General features: G+C 38.9%; 1 protein-coding gene across 10 annotated transcripts in view; it reads right to left on the reverse strand.

Moving 5' to 3' along the window:
• Positions 1-24975, reverse strand: part of LOC138759590 (alpha-1,6-mannosylglycoprotein 6-beta-N-acetylglucosaminyltransferase B) — a 619678-nt gene that overhangs the window by 483771 nt on the left and 110932 nt on the right. For all 10 annotated transcript variants that reach the window (XM_069930278.1, XM_069930274.1, XM_069930271.1 and 7 more), the window contains one exon: positions 10216-10354. In XM_069930278.1, coding sequence (XP_069786379.1) covers positions 10216-10354 — 139 coding nt within the window. The remainder of the gene's footprint in view (positions 1-10215; positions 10355-24975) is intronic.

Here is a 24975-nt window from a genome sequence, read left to right on the forward strand (position 1 = left end):
CCAACAGCATTAGGAGGGCAAAACAAGGGAAATTAATGAAATTGCCTCTTAATATGCCCAAGGTTTAGTGACGTGCAAATCACCATCATAAATTTAAACCCCATTGTCATGACTCTGGAGAGGGAGATGAATATCTAAGCAATGTTTTCTTCCATCTTCCAAGGCTAAAAATAATCAACTTCAAGAACTGGCATACAATTTCCTTAACAGGTTTAAAAAGGGTTTCCAAAATCATAAGTTCAAAGTTCAAATTTATTGTCAGTGTGCACGATACCACATACAACACTGAGGTCCTTTGCTCATGCAAGCCAGCTAAAATATATATTTAGCAGTACCTGTAAATTGTACTCAAGGAGGAAGATATGCACACAAAACAGAAATATAAACAAGGAAAGAAATGGAAACAAACTAGCGGTGCAACAGAAAAATATTTCTTAATAGATAATGTACAAAGTAAGAATCCTTAAATTAGTCCCTGATGTGTTTGTCGTTGAGGAGTCTGATGGTGGAGGGGGAGCAGCTGTTCCTGAACCTGGTGGTGCAAGTCTTGTGGCACCTACACCTCATTCCTGACGGCATGGAGATTAAAAATCAGAAAAAAACTGCAGATGTTGGAAATCTACACTAGAAAATGTTGGAAATACTCAGCAGGTCAAGATGTATCTGAGGGAAGAGAAATGTTTCAGGGAAGTCAAAAGCCCTTCATCAGAATTGAAAAGGAGACTAACAAATGCTCAGAAAGATGCAGGGACAGTGGGGAGAGGGGATGTCTCTGATATGGGAAAACTGGTATGACCATGGGCAAACATCTTATTCTTAATATTTGAGCAAAAGAAGCAAGAATAACCAAATACTTGTCACCAAAACTTTGTCAAAGTATTTCTGAGGTAATAACTGTTCATGTCTGAATTCAACTAATCAAAAAATAAGGTAAAACATTATGAATACATTAATGACAGAATCAGATTGACTGTTTAACAATTTCTTAGATCCATTCAACAGTCTTTGTAGTCATTGGAAAAACTCACTGAATTATAGCTTATTTAAATATTAAATTATCCTGTGGTTTAAAGAAAGCTCCACATAAAATAGGATAGTTATTTTCAAGTTTATTTGTCATCTGATTGTATTATAGATACTACAACACAACAAAACAGTATTCTTCAGTCCACGGTGCAGAACAATGCAAAACACACGTACAGACATAACAAATATACAAACAAATAATACATATACACAGTGCTATGCTTGTTCTCTAAAGAAGAACAACTTTACATGGTTTAACACTTAACCTACTTTATTTTCCTTGAGCTGCTTCAACCAACTTCCAACAACACCAACGACTCCTGTCATACCCCACTTCCGGTTTCTGCCCAATTGCATGTATTACATACTGAAAAATGTAGGTTTTATTTACAGCCGTAATAAGGTCCTCCCCTTAAAAAAAAACAAACACAATACTATGTCTATATAAAAAAAGTATCTACATTCTGTGGTCAGTCTCTTTCCACCATTTGCATCTGATAACTTTGGCTTCACAAAGTCATTCAGGTTATCTGCAAGATTCAGCTGAAGTTCAGAAATCTGAAGAGATTTTTTTCCTGCTCCTCCTTTTCCTGTTTATCAGCAAGTTCACAAACACCAGTAGCTGTTGATTTTGCTGTTGCTATTCCTCAGCATTACAGTAGGTCACCAGGTGTTGAGAAATCATTTCAGAGGAACTGCTTATGTCAGCAGAACCAACTTCATCTTCATGTAAATTATAATTTCCTCTTGCATCTTCTAGTTCCATCAAAATCACCCTATTCTGCAGTGAAAAATCTGGCACTTGCATTTTGGATCTCAGATTCTCCCTGTTGAGTAATGAAGTATACTTATTCGCCTCATCAGTGCATTTTTGTAAATGACGAATTTCCTTCATAGAATTTTCTAATTTAGCTGAGAGATTTGCCACAGATTTTTTTGCATACGTTCATATTCTTCATGCTGGCGCTTCAGAAGTGGAGCTTTCATCTTCACCTCTTCCAGAATTTCATCCAAATATTTACTCACTCTCTTATTTTCCTGTTTTGCCAATAACAATCAATCTTCCATGCTTCACATCTTGGACATAGCTGCTGCAGTGGGCACCATAGCTGCCAGTTCTTCTGATAATGTGGTGGCTCCTTTAAGCTTTGTAGTTGAAAGAAGATGGCCTACATTTTCCAATTCCTTATCCTGAAGTGATTCTTCAAGTTGTTTTCTAAAGAGTTCAGATTCTTGTATCAATATATTTTTATTTTCTAATGCATTCTTTTAGATGCAGCTGAAGTCATTCATTAGACTCTGCCCACAATCCGTCCACTGCGTCTGGCAGTTGTCTATTGTGTTCTCCCTCTGTCGGCCCCTTCCAGTTCCTGATTCCTTTCTTCAAGCGGAGTCTTTAAATGTCTCAAATGCTCTTCTATGCTGCCATGTCAGTCTTCCCCCTTTGTCAGAGCAGCAAATCACTGGACAAATTCAACTTCTACTTCTGGTAACGTTTCTGCTCACTTCATTTTGCTGCAGTTTCTGTTCAAGTTCCAGAAATTCCTGTAACTGTCTATTTTTGTCTTCTAGCTGGCATAAGAAGGCATCCTTATTTACCAACTCATTTTGCAGTTTGTCATTCATGTCATGTAATGAGGTTGATTCTCTCCGTACAATATCAATGCTCCAATGTAGTTATTCTTCCTTCCTTGAGTGTGGTGCGTTTGTCTTTGATGCCTCTATGAAAACTCTTTTCACCATGTCAAGCTCTTCACATGCACAGACTTGTATTGGCTAGACTCTCCTTTCTACAATCAGTAGCTGTGACCTTTTGTGCTTAAGTTCAAGTTCTCTCCATTGTCTCCAGTGTAGCCTGTCACCTTTAATTTCACAGGATAAATCTTGTTCTTTACAGTGAGGGTCTTGTAATTGTTCATTGATAACAGATTAATCTGGACTTTGGTGAATCTTAAATGGAATTACTGCCTCATTCACAATCTCTGGAATGATCTATTCCATTTTCCCCCAGCAGCAGCAGTCTCTAGTGAATCCACAAAGAATTCCTCTATTTCTTTGTTCACTGTGTGCACCTTTCTTTTGGTATCCCAGGATTCTTCTTCCCATATTTATAGTAGGATTCTCCGTAGGCAGGACATATCTTTGGAATATGTCTACATCCACACCTGCTGCTTGCTTTGGGAAACTCCTGATACTCTGCTTATCTGTTTTTATCACATGCATTATTCTTTCCATCTCCTTAACTGTTGTGTCTATCTTGTGTAGTTCCTTAGCTTGTGATTTTGTGGTCTCTGCTGCCCTACACATATTCACAGCCTTTTCCAGAGTCAAATCTTTTTCATGCAACAGTCTTTCTCCATGTCTATTAACTGGAATTCCACAAACTATTCCATCTTTAATGAGTGAATTTTTCATATCTCCAAATTCACTGGGCTTGATCAGTGTGTGAACCTTGGCTAAGCATTGGTCAAAACTTCTACCTTGTTTCTGGTCACAGGAGAAAAACTTGAATCTCCATTGTTGCATTTATCACAATGAGGAAATACATCCACATAAAAATTAGATAGTTTGACTTCGGACATGTGAGGGCCATGGACTATTTTAAATTATAGGAGAGGGTGGTAGGCATGTAAAGAAGAGGCATTAACCAATTTGAAAATTACATGCTAAGATCTTTCAGGAATTAAAAGCTGTAGGTCCTGTTCCCAGGCTTTTTTGATTTTATCTGAGGGAGCCTCTCTTAATCATTACTTCGTAAATGTTTGATATTGAACCATTATAGAAAGGTTATAAATTAAAAATTACATTAATTAAATTCTTATCAGTCCTCATAGGAAATGTATGTATTTGTAGATAACAAAAAAAAAGTATTTGGTAGACCGTATCTAACTGAAAGTTGTTCAAAGGAAGCGTGACTCCACTTGACAAATAAATCTTTAAAATATTTAATGGCCAATCTATACTATTCTTTAAAAGTTATGTCAATCATGGAAAGTTATAAATAAATGTTGAATAGCATTTGAAGCATTTCCAATTATTGGCCAGATTGCTGGTAAACTGCATTGGTATGGGAAGACTTAACCAAGCTTACAAACCATCATCTTCTCTTACTTACTCACACTTCTGACACCATGTTTTGCTTGTTCTTTCAAGAAGAATGACTTTACGTGGGTTTAACACTGAACCAACTTTATTTTCCTCGAGCTGTTCAACCAACTTCCAGTGACAACACCCGTCATATACCACTTCGGGTTTCTGCCCATCCACACGCTGGGAAACGTAGTTCTTATTTACACACTCAGTACATATATTAAAATAATTATTAATAAATATTAGAGTCAGGAGAGTGGGTTTTTACTGTTAATGCATCAAAATAAGTTTTTAAAATCAGAATGCTTTCACTGTACAAATGTTACTGAAGCAATTTTGCAAAAAATTTAAACCAGGTAGGGAGGAAAATGCAATAAAATTAAACAATGATTATTTCTAAACACAATTTGAATTAAATTGATTATTTTACAGTTTGGGATCACATAGCAAAAATGTAAGGTTATATTTATTTTATTGTAAATTTGCTTCATAGTTTAATTGAACTTTGACGAGACATTAAAATTAAATAAAAACACAGATGCTGGAGGTACTCAGCTAGTTTCACAGCGTCCATAGGAGGTAAAGATGTATAACCAACACTTTGGGCCTGAGCCCTTCCTCAAGGCATGAGGAAAAGCCTTGCTCATACCTTGAAGAAGGGATCAGGCCTGAAAACTTAGTAATACCTCTTTACCTTCTATGGACGCTGTGAGATCTGTTGAGTTCCTCCAGCATTTCTGTGGTTTTACTACAATATAATCACAGAGTCTGCAGACTTTCAGGTTTTACTCTATGGATGCAATGAATAGATTGTAACAAATGCTTTTTTTTGAACTGTAATCTGCTTTCACAGTGTTCTTTATGTACGTTCTATTTTAAGGCAATTTAAACTTTTGGCAGACTGATGAGATGCAATTCAGAAGTTGTAAGCACTATTAGGCCATCAAGATCATTTTGAGAGCCTCAGCAGAAAATGATGGATGATGGTCATTTTGCTGTCACTCGGAGTGTCCTTTGAGAGAGAGAATGACGAGAGTGGGAGGAAAGTAAATGAGACATTTAATCCATACCCGTAGCTCAAAGAGCTGAAACTTGGGCTTATAACAGGCTTCTGCTTGAAAGGAAGATCTGTTGTTAATTAATTGGAGTGTGAATTTTAGAAAAATGAGCAACTACATTAAAGTTAATTAACTCTCTCTCTCTGTCCCTTTTCAACTAGGATTGGCATGGATCAGGGTGACAGCTATTTAGGTCCAGGTTCTGCACCTTGCACAAATTATAAACAGATGAAGGATCCCGAAAGGTTCTGGAGTTTTCAGAATGAAATTACACATCTGAAGGCTGAATGTATAGAAAGCAGAGAATCTCTGCATTGAAGCAACAGCCCTAAAAATTTGGAGAGATTTCTAGCAAGTTGACAATAAATAAAGGGTACAAGAGAAAGTGGGCATAAAATCATTTGACTTTGTTAATTAATGAGAGCAGTTATGCAAGAAAAACTCATAATAAAGTCAAAGAACTTGAAATTTATAGAGCAGTACAGACCATTCTTTCAAGCAGCATATTAATGGAGGAAGGAACATTGACCATTAATGGAGGAAGGAACATTGACCATTAATGGAGGAAGGAACATTGACCATTAATGGAGGAAGGAACATTGACCATTAATGGAGGAAGGAACATTGACCATTAATGGAGGAAGGAACATTGACCATTAATGGAGGAAGGAACATTGACCATTAATGGAGGAAGGAACATTGACCATTAATGGAGGAAGGAACATTGACCATTAATGGAGGAAGGAACATTGACCATTAATGGAGGAAGGAACATTGACCATTAATGGAGGAAGGAACATTGACCATTAATGGAGGAAGGAACATTGACCATTAATGGAGGAAGGAACATTGACCATTAATGGAGGAAGGAACATTGACCATTAATGGAGGAAGGAACATTGACCATTAATGGAGGAAGGAACATTGACCATTATTCAGCAATAAAGAGGAAAAGTTCCAGTTCATTGCATTTTGAGGCTTCCACAGTTGAATTCTTTATAAAGTGCATCGAAATGCATTTCTGATTCATAAATGTACAAGAATGTTAGATTCCTGATAAGGTCATCTTAAATTTTAGTACATAATAAAATCCCTTAATTTGCAAAGTAGACAAGATACATCGCAAAACAAACCATCACAAAGTTGTTAGGGAATGATCTCCCAGTATCCACTAATTTCAATACCCAACCCATTCTATTGCTGACATGTCTGTCCATGGGCTCTTGCATTACAAGACTAAGACCACCCGCAAATTGGAGGAACACCTTGTATTCTCTCTGGGCACCCTCCAACCAGACGGCATTATCGTCGACTTCTCCATTAGGCCCCTCTCCTCTTGTCTCTCACCTTTCCCTATTCCTATACCACCTTTCCTCTTGCTCACTCTCTTTTTCCCCCATCTCCTGTCCTCCAGCTCTGCAATCAGAATACTCCCCCCACCCAACTAATTCTCATCTTTCCTTTCCTGTCCTCCCATCCATGTCTAATTATGGGCTTTTGCCTGTTGGCCTGTGATCTTCCCCCTACCCTTTCTTCCCTCCTCCCCTAGCCTTTTCATTCAGGTACCTGTCTGTTTTTTTTAAACTCTAACTTGATGAGAGCTCAGGCCCGAAATGTTGGTTGTATATCTTTACCTCCCGTGGACACTGCAAGACCTGCTGAGATCTTCCAGCAATTGTGTTTTTACTATAAAAATCACAACTTGTCTGCAGACTTTCATGCTTCAGAGAATAGCACTAAACCATCATAAATCCCACAACAACAGAAGCTCACTGTGTCCCCTGGTAACTGACACCTATGGGGATTTGGAAATACCAAATAGGTATATTTTCCAGTTGCTTAAAACTTATTCTTACAATGCCTAACTAATACACCTGCATTAAGAATAAGCAGTTTAAAAGAAAAATACGACACTGTACTTCCAGTGAAATGTCACTTGCATGAATATATAAACCTTAAAGCATTTTGCTTTATTTTCAGCCATATTTTTGTAAAACATTTAACCATCACTGTATCTATAGGTTCCTTCCTCCCCATCCACAGAGCCGCCCGCAAGACGAACAATGATATAATAAGTAATTAACTCCCCCCCACCCCCCAAAGTTTACAAATAAAGCCTCTGACCGAGGCGATTCTTAGTAAGCAGGGATAAGGAGACACTTTAAGAGAGTCACCCCAGCAGCAAACAGCATCAACCAGGTCTTTATTCAAACAGGTGATACAAGCAAAGCAAAACCAATGCACTCTATTAGCTGAATATTTGCTTTCTCATCTTCAAAGGTTTGTGTTTTTTTTCAATTATAAACGCGTATTTTTTACCTATGGTTTTATTCTTATTTATGTCAAATATTAAAATTTACTTACCTCAATTTTTTTGCTGATTGTTTGAGGCTGCCGGTTGTTTGAATTCTGGTTACCAGGGTGTATACTATAGCAAGAAATTGCTGTATATATACACATACATGTTTGTGTTCTAGTTTATAGTTTACCCATGGACCTAGTCCACAGTATCTATTACGAAAGGTTAAAAATGGCCAGACTCCAAAGGGTTAATGGCATGATCTATTATCCATGTCACATTATCCAACCTGAAGGCTGATAAAGGAACAGTGAAGACTTGTTGAAGCAGGACAAAAGGTTTCTGGAGGTTCCCATTTTTTCTCTCATTAACAACATTTTTCTCCACTGCACATTATGTGATTGTCAAATATTTCCTTTGAGAAACTTATAGTAAATTTTAAACTGGGTCTTATCAATATTTTACATGTTCAAATGTGATATTGGAAGTGTAATAAAAACAACAGGCTTTTTGTTCTGTAACATTACCCAACAAAATATTGTGCCATCGGCACCCAAATTATTTGAATTTAAAAAAATTATCAACCTTCTCAAAATAATTCCTTTAGTATAAATTAATTAATTCATACTTTTAGGTGATGGTTACAATGGAAACAATATTTAAACTTGCTCTTTAACTTATTAATCACTTTAATACTCAATTCCTCAATCATGTGAAACTGGCGGACATTTTATAACGTCCAGCTGTAACCTGTCTCCTTGTGGACATTGTCTTGGTTCTGAAAATTGATTGTACATTGCACTGTATTGTTAGACAGTCTTTGATCCGAGTTAGGGGAATGCCATCTTGGTTTTAATGCTGTATGGTGTTAATTATGATAAACAAACAATACCTGAATCATATTGTTAATTGCAACCATTAATGTTTCAAAGCTAAAGCATGTGCACCTGAAACAGAATTTCTGTTGAAAATTATCCTATGGTGAATTGCTTTTTTCATTTTGTGTTTTGATTCCATTTATCCATAAATGTATTGATTTGCAAAGTAAACTGATCTATTTTGACAAGGAGGACACTTATCAGAATACTGAAAAGGACAGTTAAAATTTCAAAAGTGGAAACCCTTTGAAAAACCTATCCTTGCAAATTAGCTAATCTCTCAGACCTGAATAACTCAATTATAGTGCATAGACACGGACTACTGTCACTACACAATGGTAAACCACAGAGATAACGCCTTTTCCATTGCCAAGGACCACTGTGGAATCTTGAGAATCAGCTAACAGCCTCTATAATTCAGACAAAGAATATTCAAATACAATTTGTAACTATGAATTCATATTCTAACAGTTTAAAAGCCAGAGTTAAAAAGACAAAGAGATTGGAGAGGGATTACAAAAGCCAAATTCTGAGTGCAATATTTAACTATAAACTTAATGTTAATTTCAGTTCAGAGATCAAGAGTAGTTTTAGACAGATGCATAATGAATAAGTTAAGTTACTGGAATTGCCTGAGCACAATAAAGGAGAGAGCAGTAGACCATGCAGTTCAATTTGGGCATGGTGGAGTGGAATGTACAATTTTCTAATTCAAAGGCAAACAAGTCACTAATTAAAGTAGACATTAAACATAGTATTGTGTACAACGCTGAGTTTGGAAAGTTCCTTTTATTTAAATTTGGAGATGTAGCACAATAACAATAACTCTTCCAACCCACGAGCCCACGCTGCCCAAATACACCCATGTGATCAATTAACCCGCTAACCAGATTTGGCAAGATCAGATTTCATATTTATTGTCAAGAGTAACTACATGACATCGCATACATCCCACAGGTTCTTTTTCCTGTGGGCAAGGCAGAATTACCATTTATTAGTAATGCAAAAAAACTACACAATGTGCACATATAAATAAGTAAAGAAATGTAAACAAAATCTGCAATACAAAGAAAAAAAAAATCAATCAAGTGCAAAAGTAAGAGTTTTTAAATGCGTCCCTGATTGAGTTTGTCATTGAAGAGTCAGATGGTGGAGGGGGAGCAGCTGTTCCTGAACCTGCAAGTCTTGTGGCACCGATGCCTCTTTGCTGATGGTCGCAGCGAGATCAGAGCGTGTGCTGGGTGGTGTGGATCCTTGATGATCGCTGCTGCTCTCCGACGGAAGTGTTCCCTGTCGATGTTCTCGAAGGTGGGGAGGGTTTTGTCTCAACATCTTTGGAACGTGGAAGGAAACCAGTGCATGGGAGAAACCAACACAGACACAAGTTCCTTACAGACAGCGGCAGATTCGTACCCAGGTCGCTGGTGCTAAAATGGTGTTGTGCTAATCATTGCCCTCACCATGCCACAGTTGATCACAAAGTACAATAGACACTATCCTCAATTTAGTTTGAAAAAACAAGCAACAACAGGGAAGTGGATTTGCAAACGAAAGTATCAATATTTTGGACATTGGAAAGCATTAAATTCAGAATACTTTAAAATGTTATTAAAATAAAATCTAAATTATGGATCTGCTCGATTATGAATGAAAACCAAGTGTTTTAATTTTGAAACAGTGGGTAAATTTATCCATTATTTAATGATGACTTTTTAAAAATTTCAATTTTTCTTCACAAGATCAAGACCTTCTCTTTGAGCAGTCTATTTTTATACAGCTTTTAAGAATGCAAGTAGAAGGCGAACATGAGATAGCAGTCAAGTATACAGGCTATTAAAATGTCTCTTTTTACATTGTTACTTACTGATTTAAAGCAGAAGTTAGTTCCTCCAGCTTTCTGAAGTCGCTCACGTTTTTCAGTTTTGCCAGAGGCTCCATTCGTTTCAATATTATGTCCAACATGTCTGTCATTTTCCTCAGCACACGGGATTCCATTCCAATCCCTTTAACGCAAGAAAGATCACTTTTTCATTACAATAGGGTAATTGTACAGTTGAAAGAAGAGGTTACATAAAAGAGCACAAATTAGAGTGCAATTTATTACTCAAAAAGTGCACAAAACAAATTAAATAACATTCAAAACCAGTTCACTTTTGGTTACTTTTGACGTCTGGCAAGAGGTCAATAAACAAAAGCATCCAATTTAAAATAAATGACAAGTAGGGAAGATAAAATCTTTTTCATAAACCAGTATTTATGATTTGAAATAAGCTGCATCAAAAGAGCAGTAGAAGCAAATTCAGTGTGAAATTTCAGGAGGGAACTGGATTCCTAGTTTCAATGAAAATTTGCAGTCTTACAGAAATAGTGAAGGAGAGCGATAAGTCCCTTTTCCACTGTCATCCCTAGTTAATTGGCCGTGCAGTGTCCCAGGATAAGAAGCCATGTGTGTTGTTTCCACAGGGCCACCTTTAACTGGGACAGTGACTGCTTTTCCACTGAACACATTCATCCCCAGGGGTCAGAGTGTTCTACCTTCAAATGGAAACCAGTAACTTTCTGCTGTCCTTTTCCCACTGGTTTAAATCGGCATCAGCTGATGCTGTGGATAGGAGTAGGGGTAGAGGCTGTTAATTCCCAGTGTGAAATGACAGCATATGATGCTGGCGTGCTAATTGTTTTCTCTTTCCACTGGACCCTGTCCCAGTTAATTCCCCGATAATTCCTGGGACAATGCACTAGTGAAAAAGGGGCTACAGACTATATAAATTTTTGAAAGGAAAAGAATGCTTTTGGTTGTTTTTTTCCGAGGACATTTAGTAAATACTGCTTTTTAATCATTTTAAACCCTTGCTTTCTGGAAAATAAAATAACTCACGAACCCAAATATTCCATTCCATCCTTTTGATCACAAAATTCAAGCCACAGGGCCTAGCATCTATTTATCCTTGCCTGTCTTACCTTAGTGTTGGGCACTACAAGTTTCCCCAATAATCACAGAGACAAAGACAGAGGGGAACGATAGGCTTTATTACACACAAGACTTGCTGGCCTGGGTCCAAGCTAGGGATGTGCAGGGAAGGAAGAGGTAACTCAACCTTTATGGCCTGGGTCACAGGGGAGGAGTCTAGGAGAGGATGTCATCAGGAGGGCGGGCCAGCCTGTACTGGCTAGCACATCCAATAAACCATATCATTACACTTGGTAAGAACTGTCCATACTCAACACTCCCCTCCCTGTACATGGCTTCAGTAGAAACCCGTTTTAACTGTACATGCAAAAAGGAAATCAATTTTACAGCGAAATCGAATACACATCTTGTCACTGTTGTGAAAATGGTAGCGCTGTACATTTCTGCTGTACAACATGATTGCTCTTCATGTTGGTATCTGCTTGTTGAATTTAATAGAATGCAGTACTGTGCACACGAGACTGAAGTACATCAATCAGATCAGACTTGGTACAAGTCACAATCAAATCAAACCTCTTGGCAGAAAAATTTGCCCTATCTTCCAATTTCTGGCTGTAAACAAAGTCTGATTATTATTCTTATTGATGCATCTCCTAATTTTATATAGTCCTATAATGTCACCACCCTCAAACACTCAAGGAAAAACAAGCCAAATTTGTCTAACCTCTCAGTTGCTTGTGCTTTATACATCCTCATGAACCTCTTCTGCACCCTCTCCAAAACCTCTCCATACTTCCTGTAATGTGGCAACCAGAACTTCACACAATACTCCAAATATGGCTCATGGAAAGTTTTACACAGCCATAACATGACTTCTTGATCTTTATTCTCTGCCTTTCAACTGAAGGCAGGTACACCATCATTCTTTTATTCCAGTCTACTTGTGAGAAGGATCACTTATTCTAACTTTATTTTCTGCATAATAAAGCATTCTGTAGTCCACTGAAGAGGTACTGGGCTTCTCCTCCAGGAAAAACAAGGACTGGTTTGACGAAAACAGCCAGGAAATCCAGGAGCTGCTGGCAAAGAAGCGAGCTGCCCACCAGGCTCACCTTACAAAGCCGTCCTGTCCAGAGAAGAAACAAGCCTTCCGTCGCGCATGCAGCCATCTTCAGCGCAAACTCCGGGAGATCCAAAATGAGTGGTGGACTAGCCTCGCCAAACGAACACAGCTCAGCGCGGACATTGGCGACTTCAGGGGTTTCTACGAGGCTCTAAAGGCTGTGTTCGGCCCCTCACCCCAAGTCCAAAGCCCGCTGCGCAGCTCAGACGGCAAAGTCCTCCTCAGCGACAAGATCTCCATCCTCAACCGATGGTCAGAACACTTCCAATCTCTTTTCAGTACCAACCGCTCAGTCCAAGATTCCGCCCTGCTCCAGCTCCCTCAACAGCCCCTAAGGCTAGAGCTGGATGAGGTTCCCACCCTGGATGAGACATATAAGGCAATCGAACAACTGAAAAGTGGCAAAGCAGCAGGTATGGATGGAATCCCCCCAGAAGTCTGGAAGGCTGGCGGCAAAACTCTGCATGCCAAACTGCATGAGTTTTTCAAGCTTTGTTGGGACCAAGGTAAACTGCCTCAGGATCTTCGTGATGCCACCATCATCACCCTGTACAAAAACAAAGGCGAGAAATCAGACTGCTCAAACTACAGGGGAATCACGTTGCTCTCCATTGCAGGCAAAATCTTCGCTAGGATTCTACTAAATAGAATAATACCTAGTGTCGCTGAGAATATTCTCCCAGAATCACAGTGCGGCTTTCGCGCAAACAGAGGAACCACTGACATGGTCTTTGCCCTCAGACAGCTCCAAGAAAAGTGCAGAGAACAAAACAAAGGACTCTACATCACCTTTGTTGACCTCACCAAAGCCTTCGACACCGTGAGCAGGAAAGGGCTTTGGCAAATACTAGAGCGCATCGGATGTCCCCCAAAGTTCCTCAACATGATTATCCAACTGCACGAAAACCAACAAGGTCGGGTCAGATACAGCAATGAGCTCTCTGAACCCTTCTCCATTAACAATGGCGTGAAGCAAGGCTGTGTTCTCGCACCAACCCTCTTTTCAATCTTCTTCAGCATGATGCTGAACCAAGCCATGAAAGACCCCAACAATGAAGACGCTGTTTACATCCGGTACCGCACGGATGGCAGTCTCTTCAATCTGAGGCGCCTGCAAGCTCACACCAAGACACAAGAGAAACTTGTCCGTGAACTACTCTTTGCAGATGATGCCGCTTTAGTTGCCCATTCAGAGCCAGCTCTTCAGCGCTTGACGTCCTGCTTTGCGGAAACTGCCAAAATGTTTGGCCTGGAAGTCAGCCTGAAGAAAACTGAGGTCCTCCATCAGCCAGCTCCCCACCATGACTACCAGCCCCCCCACATCTCCATCGGGCACACAAAACTCAAAACGGTCAACCAGTTTACCTATCTCGGCTGCACCATTTCATCAGATGCAAGGATCGACAATGAGATAGACAACAGACTCGCCAAGGCAAATAGCGCCTTTGGAAGACTACACAAAAGAGTCTGGAAAAACAACCAACTGAAAAACCTCACAAAGATAAGCGTATACAGAGCCGTTGTCATACCCACACTCCTGTTCGGCTCCGAATCATGGGTCCTCTACCGGCACCACCTACGGCTCCTAGAACGCTTCCACCAGCGTTGTCTCCGCTCCATCCTCAACATCCATTGGAGAGCTCACACCCCTAACGTCGAGGTACTCGAGATGGCAGAGGTCGACAGCATCGAGTCCACGCTGCTGAAGATCCAGCTGCGCTGGATGGGTCACGTCTCCAGAATGGAGGACCATCGCCTTCCCAAGATCGTATTATATGGCGAGCTCTCCACTGGCCACCGTGACAGAGGTGCACCAAAGAAAAGGAACAAGGACTGCCTAAAGAAATCTCTTGGTGCCTGCCACATTGACCACCGCCAGTGGGCTGATAACGCCTCAAACCGTGCATCTTGGCGCCTCACAGTTTGGCGGGCAGCAGCCTCCTTTGAAGAAGACCGCAGAGCCCACCTCACTGACAAAAGGCAAAGGAGGAAAAACCCAACACCCAACCCCAACCAACCAATTTTCCCTTGCAACCGCTGCAATCGTGTCTGCCTGTCCCGCATCGGACTGGTCAGCCACAAACGAGCCTGCAGCTGACGTGGACTTTTTACCCCCTCCATAAATCTTCGTCCGCGAAGCCAAGCCAAAGAGTCATGTTAAAACACTATCTCCAAATTCACAAGCTGAGACCTGCATGGGATCTTATTGAAAGTCTTCCAGAAATCCAAAAATATATTTAGTTTATTTTGTCTAAAGTACAATGAAACCCCAGGTATCCGGCACCTATGCGGATTGGTAGATTCCAGATAAGTGAATGTTCTGGTTTCTTGAGATTATGTGTTGTATGGATTGGGGAATTAACATCAAGACCTGCCAATTTTTAAACTTCTGTATTTTTTACCTATTTATTTTCTGCATTTTTTTTTGTATCCAGTATTTTTGAGGCTGCTGGTTACTTGAATTCCAAATAACAGGGGTTTTACTCTACTAGCTTTAGGTTGGGCATTATTGAAATTGCAGAAAAGATCGGAGTGGACTGTGAATGTTTTACAAAGGTTAAAGTATAGTTCCACACAAAATGCAACTATTTAAACAATAAATCACAAACAGACTCAATAATTGTAAAATGCTATTCATCTGCAAATGATGAATACTCAATTTCTCATGAGCTGGTAAAAGTAAACAAGATTCTACTAAGCAAAACCAAGATTGTTAAAATATTTCTTAAATTAATTCCTTTTTAATTTACTGAGACTTGATTGACAGAATACCAAATCTTACCAGAGTAATAAATAAATTGCTGCAAATTAAATAAGTTCATTTTGCAAAGCAGGTGTATAGAGACTATAATAAATAAGAAGTAACGTGTTGTAGATAAACGGAAATGATGAATGTACGACACCAAGATTTTCATAAGGCATTTGGCAAGATGCTGCCTCAATGCTGATATGGAAAATAAAAGCTCAAGGTGTTGGAGGTTACATATTAGTGTGAAGTGAAGATTGGCATGCTAACATGATTAGACACATTTCATGTTGAGAAGATGTAAAAAGTGATGGCCACAGGGACTGGAAATGAGGCCTCGACTTTTTATAATTTATGTAAATGCTTGCTGAAGGCACTAAAGGTACATTTGCTGAATTTGATGATGATGACAGGGAGAAGCTAGGAAGCAAAAGTGAAGAAAACATGAGGAGGCAATAAAGGGATAGAGAGAAAGTGAGTGGGCAAAAATCTGGAAAATGGTGTATGTAGGAAAATATGCAATGGCACATTTTACCAAGAAAACCAAAAAAATGCACATTATCCAATGGTGACTTTGCAGAGCAAAGAGGCAGAGAGATCTGGATTTCAAAGTGCATGATTTGAAAAAGGTAGGTATAGCAAATAACTAAGAAAGCTAAGAAAACGTTTTCGTTTATAGCGAGGGGTAATGTCGGATTGGGATGCTTTACACACGAGGATTACTACACCCATTATTGGTCATTGGAAGAACGTTATTTAGTCAGAATCCAGCCCACAGAATGTCGACTGGACTGATCCCAACAATGTGCGCGTTATTTGATGAGGAATGCTTGCGCAAGCTAGCCAGAAACATCGACAAGCATGAATGGAGAATGGATTGAAATGCTTAAGATTCAAATTGCAGATTTATTGTCAGAGTACATAAGCGACATCACGTACAACCCTGAGATTTTTTTTCTGCAGGCAAGGCAGAATTACCACTTTTTGGTAGTGCAAAAAACTGTACTTATCGTACAAATGTAAGCAAAGAAAGAAATGTAAAGAAACTGACTGTGCAATACAAAGAAAAAAAAATTAATAAAGTGCAAGAGACCCCAAATGGGTCCCTGATTGAGTTTGTTATTGAGGAATCCGATGGTGGAGGGATAGCAGCTGTCCCTGAACCTGGTGGTATGAGTCTTGTGGCACCTCTACTGCTTTCTTGATGGCAGCAGTGAGAACATCGCGTGTGCTTGGTGATGTGGATCCTTGATGATTGCTGCTGCTCTCCAAACAGTTAAGCTCCTTGTCGAAGTCCTGGACTGCGGGGAGGGTTTTGCCTATGATGTCCTGGACAGTGTCCACTACTTTTTGGTAGACTTTAAGCTTAGGGGTATTGGTGTCTCCATCCCAGACCATGATGCAGCTGGTCAGCCCACTTTCCACTGCACATCCGTAGAAATTTCTGATGTCATACCAAACCTCCACAAACTAAAATTAAAGAATATTTCCCCTGACTTTAAAATCTGGAACCAAACACTCACTGTTTAAAAATTAGTGCCATCAGTTAGCGAGCTGAATCTTTGAATATTTTTTAAGGGAGAGCTAGATTGAAACTTGATAAAGCAAAGAGTGTGTGGAATCGACAATACAATCAGATTAGTCATAAATTTTCTTGAATGATGAAGCATGCCCAAGGAACAAAGTGGCCTTACTCCTTCTCAAAATTCAAATCATGGGCCAGAGTAAGAGTGAGAAAACCAGGGAAATGCCACTGTGACTGTAGTAGTTAGAAGAGGGAGCGATGTGAAGAATAAGCTGCTCTGCTTCACTTGAGGAGCTTTCATCAGCCACCAATCAGGATTTCATGAACCAAAAGCAATAATTCTTGATACATTTGATGATTAAAGCTATTCCTCAATTTCCATCTCAATCCTTTGTTTCTTTGAGGTAGAGAATTCAAAAGATTTACAACTCTCAGCACAAACAATATTTTCCTTTCAGTCTCAAATGACTGAACCCTTAACCCAAGACTCTTATCTTAAACCTAACAGAATGTAGCCTCTTGGCATCTGCTCCATCAGAATTGTGTATGTCTCAATGATGTCATCCATCATTCTTCCAGCCGAGATCAATCCTTACTTAACATCCCCTTAAGACCAAATCTGTGTAAGCTTTAAGTACAGTATAATCCTTCTTCAGAAAAGCAAAGCTTCACTCAGTTTTCCATATGAGATTGTTGCCAAACCCTGTATAATCTCAACAAAGATCATTTTCAGCAAGTACTCAAAGTCACTTGCAATCCTAACCAAAATACCACCTGCTCCATCTGCATGTTTACTTTCTACTACTTTCAACCCAGAGATATCATCTTTAATATTTTCTAGTTTTCAGATTTATTGGTAGAGTACATCTATGACATCACATACAAACCTGAGATTATTTTTTTCCCTGCAGGCACAGCAGAATCGGGGGTTCTGCTGCTCTCAGAAAGTACCCATGGGTCACCGGCACCATTTTGTTCTGTTTCTTTTCTTCTTTCCCACATTATGCCCCTCTGTTCATTCACTTAACCTGTCTTAATATAGGTTTTAATTCCATATTCCACCTTGTAATTCACTTCCTCTCCAGCTTTGTATCATATAACCATTTAAGGAGCGGAAACAGGCCATGTTGGCCTTTCGAGTCCGCACCGGTTCACAAATTTTGTGTGCCCTCTTCAGGCAATGGTACTTAGTTTGAATGTTCCAGTGTCAAGATCTTCAAGCTAAAACTGCTGGTGATTTTCCACTAAGTTTCAATGTTTGTTGACTGCAATTTCATTCAAGAATTGCATTTAAATAAATTCAGTAACTTTGGACTGGTTTCACTCCATCTTTACAGCTATACCATTAATATAGTCTAAATTATGAATAGCTGAAGGTCCCCTGGTTCCACACAGATAAAAGTCTATCCACCCAAAAATTATCCATTTATTCCGAATAATAGCAATGAGTTTATTGTATCAACATTGTACATTGCATGGAAATTTTTCATGGCTGCAGCCAAATGGGTACCTTTGGGGGGAAAAAAAACATGATAGTAGAATACACTAAATTTCCCAAATATGGAAAGAGAATAAATAAAAGAAATCAAATATTCACAGTTGCAGTAATGCAAGAAAAATCAGTAAATGAATTAGTGCAGGACATTCTAGTGTTCACCAATTATTTATCTAAGAAGTAAATATTGAACATGGCTACATCCATTAGTTTTCCCACATCTCCCTGATGGCATTCCTGCAGATAATTTTTCATACTGTTGTAGAATTCATGGAAATAATTGCAATTCATTTGCATTTGTACAGCCACATTTAAGGAGTTCTATTGCATGTATTTTTTTTTGCTCACAACAGTTTGAGATCACTGATAAAACACAATGCAAGAGGAATACAGCAGGTCAAAAGTGTATTTTATGTAGCAAAGATAAAGATACATAACCAATGTTTCAGGCTTGAGCCTTTTATCCCAAATATGAAGAAAATAGGGAAGGTGCCTGAACAAAATGTATCTTTGTTTTTGCAACAAAGTTCACTGTTCAACCTGCTGAGTTTCTCCAGTGTTTTTACTTCAATCACGGTCTCTGCAGATTTTACTCTTTTCTACTCCTATTAATATTACTAATGTTCTCTTTAAACATCAGATAGATGGTTCTGATGATGGAAGATGCACCAATTATTTGGCACATGGAAGTTATTAGATTGTGCATGGCCCTAACTCGGTGGTTCTCAACCTTTTTCTTTCCATTCACATACCACCTTAAGTAACCCTATGCTCCATGATTAGTAAGGGATTGCTTAAGGTGGTATGTGGGTGGGAAGAAAAAGTTTGAAAACCACTAAATCAAGTCTCACCAATATGGTGGTTACACTCATTGATTGGGAAGAAGTTTTGATACCCAAATGCAAAATTGTACAATGCTAGAGCAATAGTTAATGAAAATAAAAAAGCATTAGTCATCAACAAATTATTGAGTACACAAAGAGTAAGGAAAAGATTATCTAGTTCTGCATCTGAAAGATTATGGTTACTAAAGAGTGGAATAATCGATTTAAAGGTAATTTTTAAACATTTGAAGATCAATACAAAAGGGCGGAGATTCAAGGTTTCCATGGATTTCAAAAATTACCTTTAAACGGGTATGACAGTGGCACTAAACTAGAGAAGTCAGCGAAATCAGTTTGGCAATATTCAAACACCTTGCCAGAAACGTTCTCATGCATCTGTAGCAGAAACATTACATTTCACATCTACAGTCCTACTATAATTTAAATTAACACAATCACAGCATTGAAGCAGCTGGTGTGAAAAAAATTTCTAAACTGGATTTTTGTAATGAATAACAAAAATCAAGTCATCCTTTGCATGCATCCTTCAAAAATGTTAATTCTAGTGCATGTGCCAATAAAACAAGATATTTTAATTTCTCCAACAGCATTTCTTCCAACAAGATCGTTGCAAAGATTGAATGGCAAGAGTGAAACATTTATCTAAGCTGTTAATAACATATTTTGTCACTTGCCTGACAAAAAGAATAAAATTTACCATGAGTTATCAACAGCATATTTAGGTTTAAAGAAACTCCCATCCATCTTCATTAGTGAAGGTTTAAGTGAAATCATAACTGATGGCAATACAAGTTATTTTAAAATGTATGACATTAATCTAATCAGAACAATTTTTGTGGAAATGAGAAATGATATAGGAAGACTGGATTGGGATTGAGGGTTTTCTGGCAAGGATATGTTCAGTAAGTGGAAGGCCTTCATAGGCAAAAGTTTGAGAGTGCAGAGTTTGCATGTTCCTGTCAGGATTAAAGGCAAAGTTCAAAGGCATAGAGAACCCTGGTTTTCAAGGAATATTAGTAATCTGGTTAAGAGGAAGAGAGAGAGAGAGAGAGAGAGATGTATAACAAGTATAAGCAACAAGGAGCAAATGAAGTAGAAGAGTACAGAAAATTCAAGAAGATAATCAAGAAGGAAATGAGGAAGGCAGAAAGATACGAGGTTGCTTTGGCAGATATCGTGAGGATAAACCCAAAAGGTTTCAACATGTCAAGAGTAAAAGTATAGTAAGGGACAAAATTAGTCCCCTAGAGGATCAGAGTGGTCAACTATGTGTGGAGCCTCACGAGATGGAGGAAGATCTTAAAAGAGTTTTTATTAAGCATCAGTATTTACTCAGGAAAATTTCATCATGCAAAAGGAAGAAAGGGAAACCAGCAGTAGTGGCATGGAGAATATAGAGATTAAAGAGGAGGACATGCTTGCTCCCTTTCAGCAAATAAAGGTATATAAATTCCTCTTGGCCTGACATGATATTCCCTTGGACCTTGAGGGAGATAATGTAAAAATTCAAGTGGCCCTGGCAGAAATATTTAAAATGACTTTAGCCACAGCTGAGGTGCCAGAAATATGAAGGGTAGCTCATGTTGTTCTGTGGTTTAAAAATGGCTCCAAAAGTAAATCAGGAAATTATAGGCTGGTGAGCCTGACATCAGTAGTAGGTATATTATTGGAGGGTGCTCTGAGAGGTCAGGTATACAAGTATTTAGACAGCCAACAGCTGATTAAGGATTGTCAGCAGGGCTTTGTGTATGGTAGGTACATGGAGGTTACCAAGAAAATAGATGAAGGAAAGACTATGGATGTTATCCAATACTTCAATATATCCAACATAACGTTGAATATGACTATTTTAGGGTTCTACAGCAGCAAGGACAGGTAGGAAAGGCAAATTGGATGGCGTGATGGCAGCAAGGGGAAGGGTCAAAGTAAATTTTAATAGGGGGTGCAATTTTCTCTAGATAAGCCACTGTCTTGATAATGTGGGAAATTGGATTAGGAAGTTTGCTGATGCCACTAAGATTGGAGGGATTGTAGACAGCAAGGAAGTTTTTCCAAAGGTTGCAGAGGGATATGGACCTACTGAAAAAAATGGGCCAGAAAATGGCAGGTGGAATTTAATTCTGACAAGGTGAGGTGTTGTATTTTGGAAGGACAAACATAGTAAATGGTAGGGCACTAAGGAGTGTGGAGGAACAAAGGGATGTAGGAATACATATATAATTCCCTGAAAGGGTCATCACAGGAATACAGAGCTGTAAAGAAAGCTTTTGGCATCTTGGCCTTCATAAATCAAAGTTTTGATTACAGCAGCTGGGAAGTTATAGTGAGGTTGTATAGGACATTGGTGAGGCCAAATTTGCAATATTGTATGTAGTTCTGGTCACCATATTACAGGAAGGATATCTGTAAGATTGAAAGTGTGCAGGGAATATTTACTAGGATATTTCCAGGTCTTCAGGAATTGAGTTACAGGGAAAGATTAAACAGGCTAGGATTTTATTCATTGGAATGCAGAGAATGAGGGGGGGTTGGAGGTTTACAACATTATGAGGGGGTATAGACAGAGTAAATGTGAGATAAAAACAAGAGGACTTGGCTTTAGGGGGAACTTCTTCACTCAGAGTGGTGGAAGTATGGAATGAGGTGCCATCTAATGTGGTGAATGCAGACTCACTTTCAAGTTTTGAGAATAAATTGGATAGATACATGGATGGGAGAGGTCTGGAGGGTTATGGAATAGGTGCAGGTCAGAGGGACTAGTGGAATGATGTTTCACCACAGACTAGAATGGGAAAATGGGCTGTTTTCTGTTTTGTAGGGTTCGATGGTTCTGACTGGTGCATTTACATATCTAACAACTTCACATTACTGGTACTGAGACTTTGATCAGATAGCAATCCAGCAAAAATTAGCCATTCGATGATTAGATGATATCTTGTTTAAAAACAACACAGACCTTTAAATTGCAATTTTCTTTCCTCTTTTCATTTTCTATTTGTATTCTTCATGGCACTTTTGAAAATGCATTTTGGAAATTTGATTGTATATATTACAGTAGGTACAAGTCCTAGAAGCATTATTTCTTTGATTCATTCGCAAAACTGTTATTCATGCAATGTTAATCCCTTGTATACATAGCTGGAGATAAAATTGCAAAATATGAAACTCCTACCTTTGTGTATGTTAAACCAGGTACTTTGGAAGTATTATGAAAATTTTGTAATTTTTACTTAACCATTTACGGAGCGGAAACAGGCCATGTCGGCCTTTCAAGTCCGCACCGGTTCACTAGAACAACTCCACTAGCTCAAACCTCCCGCACACCGCCAATAAACCTCCAACCCCCTCACCTCCATGTACACATCCAACCTTCTCTTAAATGACAGAAGGGGCCCTGACGCAACTATCGCATTCGGAAGTTCATTCCATTCTGCCACCACTCGCTGAGTGAAAAAGCCACCTTTAATATTTCTCCTAAAGTGTTGCCCCCTGACCCTTAACTCATGGCTATTTTCTCTTGTCATATATCTCAGGAATTTTACTAGAGTGGATCTTGGTTTTAGTTGTGGCTGTGGTTTAGGGGCTAATGTTCTGTGTGCCCTTTCTATTTCCATTCCTTCCTGCAATTCTGGCATTCCTAGGACCCTGGGGATCCATTCTTTTATAAATTCTTTCATATCTTTGCCTTCTTCATCTTCCTTAAGGCCCACTAACTTTATATTGTTTCACCCAGTATTCTTTATGTAGTAAATATAAAGATAGATATCCAAGATTTCACCAGCTGTTTTCAGAAGGAGGTTATTTTTAATCAATTTTTGCCATATCAAGTACACTGTTTGACCTGCTGAGTTTCTCCAGCATTGTGGTTTTAACCAGATTGCTTAACATTGAAGAACCTCATTACCTACTCCGAAAGGGAGTTTGGTGCACACCATCAATCTTTTATGTGTCACACAGTGGTCCAAATGTATAGCAGATTGACTACTAGTTCATAAACTTGTCATGTTAAAGTCATTGTGGCTTGTTAACAGCTCATTACTGAGACAGACTTACTGAATCCTTGCAAGTCAACAAATTTTTTATGAATCTGTCTAAAACAAAAATTATTTGGAACAGATTCACATTCATTTACCACCATTATAAACAAAAGTGAAGCATCCAGAAATTATGGTTCAACAATAAATATTGTTTCACTATTTTATTACTATACCCAAGTGTTTGTAAAGAGTAGAAGAGTTCATAGCAAGTTTATAAGAAGTGGTTGTTTCCTCTCTCACAGTTGAATTTCTTATCTTGCAGCTTTGAAAAAAATCACAAGTATATTTTTGAATAAGAATTAAGTTTTACTAAACCAGTTTCACATGAAGGACCAGAAAGGAAAATGCATTTTTAAAATCCGCACAGTGATCTGGAAAGAAACCTCTTGCCTGGACTGGCTGAGGACAATCCCTCAGGGTCTCATCAGCCCCAATAAACAAAGAACATCCCTCCATTGGGTACCATCCTTCACCAGGTCTGCCTGAACCTCAGTTTTCTTCCACACTCATCCATTCACTGTCAGAACAACTCTGAAGCAGCAGGACATCACTTGTACCGTGGACATCCATTCAAATAAAGATTCATTGCAAACTCCAAGAATTTGCAACATATTCATGGGGAATGCAGCATTGAATATCACCACATAGATTTCAGCTCTGTGTTATACAGAGAAATACAGCAGTAAAGTTCTGAAATGTTTTAAATTGACAATCACTGTTTATGCACAGCATTCACAAATAATGCAAGTTCAACATTCAAATGTTTTCCATGTCAAAAAATGTGCAGAGCAATTTCGAATTGATGATGGCTAGAAAATGTGCAAATGAAAAGGTTTCAGATAGGTCATTCCACCAATAATTCTATAATTCATGAAATGCTCTCAGTTCTGTGTCAAACTACTCTATTTGCCCCTATAAATGTAATCAATTTTGGGATTGCAGGAGAATAAAGCCCTGAACTCCACTCTTTCCTGGAGTTTTGCTGATTCACTCTGTTCTGACATTTTCATAAACATGACTAGAGTCCCCATTTAGAATATTTTGTTGATCAAAGGGTAACAAGATACAAGGCAGTTAATTAGGAATTCATTTTCATTTGATATATTTGATGAATACTTGTGGCCATGTTGGAATAAAATGGTTGAATAAGCAAAGGTAGTAAGGGATTGCTCAGAAAATGACAGTGAATCACATTCAAGTCAAATCAACTCTTGTCCTCTGAATGCACAAGTCCAAAGAAACAGTGTTCTCCTGTCCTCTGTGCAAAACACGAAGTCATACAACCAGACCTATACACAGACCAAAAACATCCAAGTATTTATCAATGCAAATAAATAAGTATTGCTTCATGAATATGAGAGACTTGAATGGTCAGTGGGCGCAGTTCCTTTGATCGTTCAGCCTTCTCACTGCCCGTGGGGAAGAAGCTGTTCCTCAGCCTGGTGATTCTGGATCTGACGCTCCTGGATCTCTTTCCTTACAGGAGCAGCTGGAAGATCCTCAATGATTTCGACAACAATCCTGTAGATCACATTGATGGAGGGGGAGGGAGACTCCAGTGATCCTCTCTGCCACTCTTGTGGGCCTGTGGATTGACCTCCGATCCATCTCTCTGCAGCACCGTACAACACTGTGATGCAACCACCCAGGATGCTCTCGATAGAGCTCCTGTAGAAGGTTGACATGATGGTGGCCGGTAGCCTTGCCTGCTTTAGTCTTCTCAGGAAGTGCTGTCGCGCCTTCCTGACAAGTGAGGAGATGTTGCGTGTTCATGATAGGTTACTGGTCAAGTCAACTCCAAGGAACTTGCAATTTCAATTGCTAGAATATGAAATTAGCAGCGAGAGTCAGAAAGTAGAAGAGAGATAATGAAAGAGACAGCAAGACCTTTCAGAAGGAATAATTTGAATTTTCTCTGGATATTCCATTTTCAAGAAGAGTT

The sequence above is a fragment of the Narcine bancroftii genome, chromosome 3 (assembly GCF_036971445.1).
Source record: "Narcine bancroftii isolate sNarBan1 chromosome 3, sNarBan1.hap1, whole genome shotgun sequence".
Lineage (NCBI taxonomy): Eukaryota > Metazoa > Chordata > Chondrichthyes > Torpediniformes > Narcinidae > Narcine > Narcine bancroftii.